This window comes from Oncorhynchus mykiss, chromosome 15 (genome assembly GCF_013265735.2).
Source record: "Oncorhynchus mykiss isolate Arlee chromosome 15, USDA_OmykA_1.1, whole genome shotgun sequence".
Lineage (NCBI taxonomy): Eukaryota > Metazoa > Chordata > Actinopteri > Salmoniformes > Salmonidae > Oncorhynchus > Oncorhynchus mykiss.
The window spans coordinates 62783562-62792801 of NC_048579.1; the positions used below are offsets into that span (position 1 = coordinate 62783562).

At 44.6% G+C, this 9240-nt stretch overlaps 1 protein-coding gene across 1 annotated transcript; it reads left to right on the top strand.

Annotated features, from left to right (window-relative positions):
* Positions 1 to 3065: 3065 nt before the first annotated feature.
* Positions 3066 to 9178, top strand: depdc4 (DEP domain containing 4). Its single transcript, XM_021563995.2, has 9 exons — positions 3066 to 3503; positions 4005 to 4431; positions 4542 to 4690; positions 4909 to 5122; positions 5803 to 6041; positions 6194 to 6336; positions 6512 to 6637; positions 7007 to 7085; positions 7383 to 9178. The coding sequence occupies exons 1-9, from the start codon at positions 3371 to 3373 to the stop codon at positions 7580 to 7582; spliced, it is 1710 nt and encodes a 569-aa protein (XP_021419670.2). The 5' UTR covers positions 3066 to 3370; the 3' UTR covers positions 7583 to 9178.
* Positions 9179 to 9240: the final 62 nt, after the last annotated feature.

Genomic DNA, 9240 nt, shown 5'->3' on the forward strand with positions numbered 1-9240 from the left:
GGATAAAGGATTTCCTGTTCCTGGTGAGGGTGGGGAAGTCTATCAGGCAGCTAGCTACCTGGTGGATAACGGTACACCACAGGAGAGCGTGATTAGTCCTCTGTTGTTCTCAATCATGATCAATTATGTTTATTCTCAGGTAAGGGAAGATATTGGGAAGCCGTTATTTGCAGATGATGGGGCCTTATGGAAGAAATGTGCCATACATAGTCAGGAAGGTACAGGAAGCAATTGATGAGGTTGAGCGATGGCATTAACATGGGGATTCAGGTTCTCTGTAGAGAACTTGCTGTTCTTTACCAGGAGGAAGGTGGGAGATGAGGTATGCTTGAGGTTATATGGGAGAAACTTGGAGAGATTGGGGGCCTTCAGGATCCTTTGGGGATACTTTGACTGACCTGGGCAGAACACGTTGAGAGAATGGTGGAAATGTGTAAAAAGGTGCTAAATGTGATGCGCTGTCTGACGGGGAAGGAGTTGGGGGGCTGGGCGTTCCTCATTGAAGACCATGCATGTTGCATTGATCCGATCTGTAATAGACTATGGCAGTGTAGTGTATGGTTCAGCAGGCCGGACCTCATTGGAAAGGCTATATCGTACAGGGGCAAGGACTCTGAATATGTAGTGGGGTGTTTCGGACCTCCCCAGTGTCTGAACCACAGGTGGAGCTGAGACAGCAGCTGGGAATGAATTATTGGATCAACCTACAGGGACATGGGGTGTCTCATCCTGCGAAAGGGATTTTACAGGCATGCTGGGAACATGAGTGAAGACAGAACACAAGCTTTAGGTGGGTGGGTGGGCAATACCCAGGTGAAGGAGATGGGACTGTATGGAAGGGAGTTTAGTCCAACGGTAGCTATTCCTGTGAATCCACCATGGCTACTCCCACCCCCAGTAGTTGATCTAGAAGTGTTGGAGAGACTACAGAAAGACATGATGTTTAAGAGACGTCTGGATACTGTGTATCAGGATTTTGTAGCCATTTACACATGGTTCAAAAGATCCAAGGACAGGACGTACTGGGTCAGCATTGAAGTGCAGGAATGTGAGGTGACAGTCAGGAAATGTATTACAGATCATCTGGCTGTATATACGGCGGAGCTGATGGACATACTGTTGGTCTTGCAGTGGGTGGAGGAAGTCAAGCCAGACAGAGTAGTTATTTGCTCTGATTCATGTGCAGTGTTGATGATTCTCGAGTCCTTTAGCTCACGTAGCAGACAAGACCTGCTTTAAGAGGTGTTACAAACCCATTGCAGGATTAGACAAATTAGTATATAGATATGATTTACTTGGGTCCCAGCCCATGTGGGCGTGGAGGGCAACTAGGCAGTTGGCTAAACAAGCACTTAGTAGTGGGGATTTTGGGGTTGTAGTTCCAATGAGCAAGGCAGAGGAAAAAAGCCTGATATAGACAGTGATGGTGTAGAGATGGCAGGAGCAGTGGAATAGAGATACTAAGGGCAGGCAATTATTTAAAGTACAAAGGAGTCGGGGAGGCCGGCAGGAAGGGATCAAAGAGAGGAGGCTATTTTTACAAGATTAAGGGCGGGACACAGCCAGTTGAAAAATACCTTAAATGTGATGGGAAAGCATCCATCAGGAAAGTGTGATTGTTGCCAGGAATTATTATTAAGTGATTATTGCCAGCATGTATTGCTACACAGTGGGCAATATCAAAGGGAAAGAGAGAGGCTGAGCTCTAGTATGAGGGAGAAGGGGATACAGGAAATGAGTTTTTAAAGAGTATACTGAGTAGAACGTCATTATATATAAACTCAAAAATGTATATTTTTTTAAGAGCAACAAGGCTGCCAGGTAGGATTTAGTTTCTCCCGGTCTCTGGCCCATACTCCAGTACAGTAGGGGTCGGTAATGCACCATAACGTTGGATGCCAACTGCCAATAAACCCCAATGAAGAAGTAAAATGGTAGATAACTATGCATGGCAATGAACTAGTGCACTTTTTCCAAATCACACTGTATAGCATTTTAGATTATAATATTAAAAAATAATAGACCAGGCTAAGGCTGCACCATTACATGCCCAAGTTATCAAACTTACCTTGGTATCCACAATGCCAGGAGAAGATAAAGTATTGTATCACACTGTCTACGTATACCATCCAGGTGTAGAGATCAGTGAGTTGACTGAGTGAAATGCCTTATCCCTAATACGTACCTTTTCAGAGAGGGGACCGGGTCAGGTGAAAAGACATGGCTGCATTTTATGTTGTCTCATCACCTGGGGTGTGTTCAGTTCGCCTCAACGGTTGCTACGTTGCGTGATGGTTTGTACTGTATGACACGTTTTCCCAAAATGGTGCGCACCGTTCTTTAACAACCTTCGATGTACGTGTGGCCTGATCAATACGGGTCTGAAATGGAAGTGAATAAGGGAGAATTATCGGAGGTGGCATGTGCAGTGAAGTTCATATGTGGTTTAAGGGTGGGTGCAGTGGAATCGGTGAAGGTAACCTGAAGTGGTCTTGTGATAATGGTTTGTGTTTCTGCCGGTCAGAGGGAGCGGGCGCTTCACGCCACACTATTTGGGAAGGCAGATGTGACTTGTTTTGCTCTCAAGAAAAAGGCACCATTGAAAAGAGTGACTACTGGGGTAGCGGTAAATGTGAAAGGGGACCAGCTGAAGGGAAAGACTCCCAGAGTTTGTGATGCTTGTCGTTTGGTGTGACGCAAACATTGTGGTGTGAATGTAAAAATAGAAGTCATGGTCTGTTCTTTTGAGTTTTGATAAGTATTTGCCCGACAAAGTGATGTTAGGAAATTTCAGTTATCCCGTGCGAGCCTTTGTGCAGAATCCATTACATTGTTACAGGTGTCAAGCTTATGAGCATCTGGCAGCAGTGTGTAGGTGTGAGGTTCCTAGGTGTGAGAAGTATGCAGAAGGACATAAAACAAAGGAATTAGTTGTATTGGGGTAAGAAGTGGTATGTGTTAATTGTATGGGTGCCTATGGGGCTGGGGATCAGAAGTGTCTGGTGAGAGGCAGGTTGAGGTTACCAGGGTTAGAGTAGTGTTGAGGAAGATCCTGAGATCCTGAGAGGATTTGCTTTTTAGCGCTCATCAATGGACCGCAGAGATGGAACTTAAGTCACAGAAAATAGAAGTTGTGGTGGCAGCTGCAGAGAAGTATTTAGGTGTACGAGATTTGGCGTCAGAGTTAGGGTGTATTGAGTGGTGGTGTCCAAACCTCCCAGGCCATTGGCTGAATAGGGTTTGAATAGGGTGGTGAGTTTTTAATGTGTAGGGTTAGATGGCAGGGCATTTTTTTAAATGCATTTTCCACTCAAAGTAGAAGGGATTTATACCCTAGTCTAGTTGGTGGCGGTAATGCAACATTTATTGGATGCCAGCCGCGGTTAAACCTCAACAAAGAAGAAGCTACGTCACATCCTTTTTCACCATGGCGGCTGATTTAACGCCGAGGTTTAGACGATTGAACAGTCAAACACGGAGCCTTCGTGAAAATGTTCAACCAGGTGAGAAATTGACATGAACATCCTCAGGTTATAAACCGTAACATGCTTTCAACTTTTTGTTTTCATATCCAAAAATACAGCCAGCGTACAAAGCTGTGTTAGCTCATCTTGCTAGCCTAGCTAGTTAACGTAGTTAGTTAAACTGCTAACTAGGCCATTATAAACACATTACATTCTAATTTAGCTAGCTACATGTCATGTTTTTATGGCTTATGGCCACAACCCTTATCTTTTACACAACTCTGAGTAAACTTAAGTTAAACGACCATACTAGAGGTGTGTTATTAATATTGAAGTGAAGGGTAGCTAACGTTAACTAACTAGATTCAGCAATGTGACGACATCCCACAAAAATCAACAACCCCCACAAAAAAAATCTGAACTGACATTCTGCTGTTTTGGCAGATTAGAACTCTGTCGTGTTGTTTTTATTTTGCATGCAGCCGCCATACTGTTGATGAAATATGACTGAGTCTACTACCTGAATGTGTCATCACATAGGATTCTCTGGGCCCTTCCACGCTACACAGCTGTGGCACAACATCATCCAGGCGCTGCATACACAGGTGGAGGTGCGACCGCGGCGGCGCCACCTGTGTGTGCACCCTGACTGCTTCACAGGCTCGGACGCAGTAGACGCTGTGCTCAGCTACTTGATGCAGAATGTCTTCTTCTGTGCCAGCGAGGTGTCACGCCTCAAGGCCGCCAGGCTCTGCCAGGCGCTCATGGAGGCCAAGGTGTTTGAAGCGGTGGGGACCAAGCTGTTCCGCCGGGACAAGGACGCCACTTTCGAGGACACGGGCTGCAGCCTCTACCGTTTCCAGGACTGCAGCTCGCTGCCCGGCTCAGCCAGTAAGGCTGGAAAGAATGGGGACACCGAGAACATGGCCCCTGAGGACTTAGTGAGGAAGAGGAAGAAAGGCTCTAGGTTTGTCTGAGTCACAAACATGCACACACATACATTCTTATTCTCTTGGTTTCTCTCTCACACACGGTTTTACTATACCTCACTACATCATCACTGCTCTCTCTCTGCAGACTGATTGAGCTGAGGACCATCTCCAATCCCCTGGTGCTGGGCCCCTCAGACCGGAGGGTAGAGAGGCTGCTGAAGATCATCAACCTGCAGCCCTCCCTCCCTAAAGCCATTACCAAAGCCCCCACCACCATCTTCCTTTCAAAGACGGGTGAGATGACAAAGCCTGGCTGTCTCTATCTGGCCATGTTGGAAATGACTATATTAGAAAAGTTAATGTACTTTTCTTTTTTCCTGTTTCTTTTCCATTCTGTATCCCTCCATTCCTCTTTCCCCCTCCCTTTCTGTCTCATCCTCCCTTTGTCTCACTTATTTTTTTCTTTCCCACTCTTGCTTGTCATTCTACCCCCCTCTCTCCCTTCTCCTCAGTGGTGGAGGAGGTGTGGAAGCAGCAGACGTTGCTTCAGCTACTGCAGACGGTGGAGCTACCCGTGCTGGACTGTATCCTGGCGACTCCGACCCGGGGGGCCCAGCCCCACCCACAGGCTGCCGCCCTGCAGCTGCTGCAGAGCCACCATCAGGACCTGGTCATCTCCAACACCTGCCTGGACCGTGAGCTGCCCCAGACCCTCAACCTTCCCGAGTTAGTACCTAACCAGCCGCCATATGATTTAATGGAAAAGATACTAGGAATTGTAAGCATTATTTTGTTGGTCAAAACCAGGGATTGGACCTGGGTTTATGGAACAGAACACTGAAAAAGTCATTTGAGGAATGGAAACTGAACTGGGAATGAAAGTGATCTTGTGTTCCGGAACAGAAACATTATTTTCAAATCTTTAGAATGGGTTAATAATGTTATTTTTGTTCCAAAAATATTCTTAATATCTAGAATATAATTTGGTATAAAGTTATAATGCTATTAATAGCCTAAACACATTCCAGTTCATGTCATGATGTTCAGCGCTTCAACCCAAGCTTGTCTCTCTTTCTGCCCCCGCCGGTAATAGTGCAGGTGTGAGATGCGACTGAAATATCTGACCAATCAACATGTAAACAACTAGCTTACGCTTCCATAGCAAGCTTCTCTATCAATGTTAATGTGTTGAGTAAATTAATGAGCTATTTTGTAAAAAAAAAAAACTGTTGATTTCACTGAATGAAAAGGAACAATCTGAACCGCTTCCGTACTTTTTCTGGTCAGAAAACTGGAACGGAATGAAAAAAGATAGGAATATTTATTTTGGTTCCAAATTATATTTAAGCTCTTTTGACATTAAAAGAAGGCCCTGAAGTTGGCTTCCTCTCCCTGTGACACTGTAGGCTGGACGCATGGCTGGTGGCAGCCGCTGACTGCCTGGAGCTCTTCCCTGACCAGCTGATCGTGTTGGCGGGGGAGCACCTCCTCCAGCAGGGCAGTACCACAGAGGGGGCAGAGAGGCTGGCCGGCCAGAAGAAACTGCTGTTTGACACCATGGCCAAGCACTACGGAGGCCAGGAGAGGTCCCCGCTGCTCACCGGACGCTACCTGGACATCCACACGGCCATACTGGACCTGCTGGGTGAGACTGGCTGGTTGAGGAATTATGGTGGGGTGTTCTGTGGTAGTGTTTTCATCATGTTAGACCCCTGTGTCTGTACATGTCTCTTTGACATACACTCCCACCCACTCTCTCCCTATTATTCCTCTTCCTGTGTGTGTGTGTGTTCTCAGACTGTGGGAAGGTGGATGATGCTGTCAGGGCCTATCAGCTGTGTCTGCATCTGTTGGAGCCTGCTGGGAGAGATGAGCTGAGGAGGCTCCTGGCCTTCATGGCCACAGCAGCCCATCCGGATGCATGCCGTCTGCACAAACAGGTAATCCCACTCCAAAACCATTGTTTCTCAAATAATGGGTCAGGGCCCAATGATAAATACTATATACATCAGTGGTGGGCCAATCATACCCTGCGATGGTGGGTGTAGGTTTTTGCTTCAGCCAAAGTGGTAACACTGGTGGTCCACTGTGTGACGGACCACTCAATATGTCCAGACAGACAACAGGGCCCTGATCAGCAGGACATTTCTGAAGGCCATCGTGCAGAATAAAGAGCTATCTCGTACCCAGAGCGAGAGGCTGCTGCTGTTTCTGATGGACAACCACACTCAGCTCTTTAAGGTAGGCACCTGAAATCCCTGATCCTCTTCCCTGGCCCTCTTCTGACAGACCCTCGCCCGCAGTCCTCCATTCCAAAAACTGAAATAGTAGCTACAGAGGGAGGCTTTTAAAATCAGGATTTGGACACCTTGCCCTTTTAAAGTCAGGCATCTGAAGACTTAATTCTGTACCCTATTCTTAAGAGTGTAATCTGTACTACAACGGTAGGGAGGAGGTACTGAAACGTTAGGGAGGAGGTACTCCAACGGTAGTTTTAATTTGTTTGGTGTATTTCTGACATTGCCTGATACATTAAGTGCAGCATGTATATCATTTGTTTGTGAATAAAGTAACCTTTTATCAACCCTTCTCTATCCATAATGGAAATAGACCCCCACATCGCTGATTGATGCTGTGAGGAGAACGCTGCAAATCCTGCAGCAAGGAAGAGATCCGAACAACATTGCGAGTGAGTTCAATCCAACTTGAGTACATTCAGCCCCACTTGATACATAATTTTAGGACTTGGTGATCTACAGTATATGCCCTTTTGTGGTAATGCTATTATCATAACAGTACAACATAAAATAGTGAGTCGTCCCTAATCTTCAGTAATGAAATAAACCACCATCAGTGTGGTGTTCACTAGGCACGAAATGAAAGAACTGACAAACTACCAATGAAAAGCTAATTTCTGTTTTCTGTGATGTGTTCCCTAATAAACACACCCCTGTATTGACTCCCTTCTCTTCATCCTGTGTTGCAGTGTTTACGTTCTGCCAGCAGGTGTCGCTGCAGCAGTATGAGGATCAGTGCGAGGTGGCCACCCTGGAGAGCCTGAAGCAGCTGATCAGGGACATCAGCCTGAGCAAGGCCCTGTCTGTCAAGGAGAGGAGGAGGCTGGTCAAGGAGTTCCAGAAGCACCATCCCATAGTCTTCCTCCAGCACTTCTCCTCCACTTTCTAGGGGGGGGAGATTGGATTAGTTATAAGAAATTCCAGGTATAAGTGTTCAATTTATCAATCAGAGGGTAAGGTCATTCCAGGGTTATGTTCAGTTGCTAAATGTTCTTGAACATTACAGATTGAAGTGAGCCAATGTGATTCCTTATTCTACATGTCAGAGGCATGTTTGATCTACATAGCGTATTTATATCTGAACGTTCAATCCTGCTGAACGTGCCCCTGGTCTACACAAGGGCATACTACATAGGGGGTGGGCCTAGGGGTTGATTTTGGAATTGGGCAGTAGGGATCCTTGTTGCCTTAACAAGCGTGTTTGTTCTTTGTTATGCCAACATTTTCCACAGTGCTGGCAATAGTTTTCAGGAATACATTTGCACTAGTTTGTTGGCCATAGTATGTTCTCATCAACACTAGATGCTAGTGGTATATTAGTAGCAATTGTTTTGTTCTAACAAGGAGAGATGCACTTACCCAGGTGCCTCAAGGGTTTATTTCTGGTGAATGAGAGCATTCTCTGCTTTCCTTAGCTGATGCCTGTCAGGAAAACCTTTGATTTTGTTGAAACCTACACAGTGGGAAATGTGTGTAATGTTGGTGAAACATTTATCTAAAACTAAAAGGCATAGGATCTAACTGAATTTATTCAGGGCTGGTTTTGGTATCAAGTATCTAGTTTTCTCAGGTAGATTTTAATTTAGGTACTGTAAATAGAAGTTTAGGCTGGATATTAAGCTTGAACAGGAATCTCTTTTGACGATTAAGCATTACACTTTATTTCTATACCTTAAATGAAATTGAACACACTTATTGTGTTGACAGTCTTAACAAATGACGTATTGTTTTGGATTTCGTTGACTATCTTATAACTGGTAAGGGAATAATTCTGGTAAATGTAGCACTTTTATATCTGTACATTTCTGTTGGGGACAAACTGAATTATTTGAAATGGTATTCATTTAGTTAATTGTGGAACTGTTTCCCACTGCTGTCAAGAACATGTTTCATATCTGTTAATCACAGAGTTGACACTAACTATTCTATTGGATTGTAATAGGCTTTGATTGCATGGGTTTGCCAGTTTAATCATAAGGTGGAATGTTTAAAATGCAGCCAAAAGTTTTTACTTTTGTAGTTTGTTGGCGTCTTACAAATGAATGCTTTGTCTCATAAGTGCCATGTTTTTAGCATAACTTGAAGGAGTGCATTAACTTATTGGAATGAGTGTAAATCGTACAATCCAGGGGTGTATTCATTAGTTGCACACCCTAGCAAAAAAGTTGTGCAACGAAAATAAGTTTCTGTTGGACAAATTCAAATGGGTCCCTGTTTGTTTCCGTTTTCCTCTGTGTGGTTCCTAGTGAATACACCCCGAGTTAAGTTGATGCATCATTGGTACAAAGTTTTAAATTCTAGAGCATTTTCTGTACTGCTGCTGTATGTTTCTGCCTAGCTTTGAGCTTTACATATCTTAGTCAACAGAATAGTACACCTGATCCGTAATGTTGCCGATTCAGGTTTTGTAGTTAATGCATTGAATTGTTTTGAAATGCACTTTGTTGAAAAACTATTAAATACAGTACAATTTTTTCATTAAAAATCATTGGAAGTTCCAGTTCTCATTTGAGCAACCATTGGACATATAGATACGCATGAAATATA

Excerpts from the sequence above, each read along its gene's own strand:
- depdc4 (XM_021563995.2), top strand. The coding sequence starts at position 3,371 with ATGCCAGCCGCGGTTAAACCTCAACAAAGAAGAAGCTACGTCACATCC. Across the intron at positions 6,042-6,193 it reads GGCCATACTGGACCTGCTGG|ACTGTGGGAAGGTGGATGAT; the intron begins GTGAGACTGGCT and ends GTGTGTTCTCAG. Across the intron at positions 6,337-6,511 it reads CATGCCGTCTGCACAAACAG|ACAGACAACAGGGCCCTGAT; the intron begins GTAATCCCACTC and ends CAATATGTCCAG.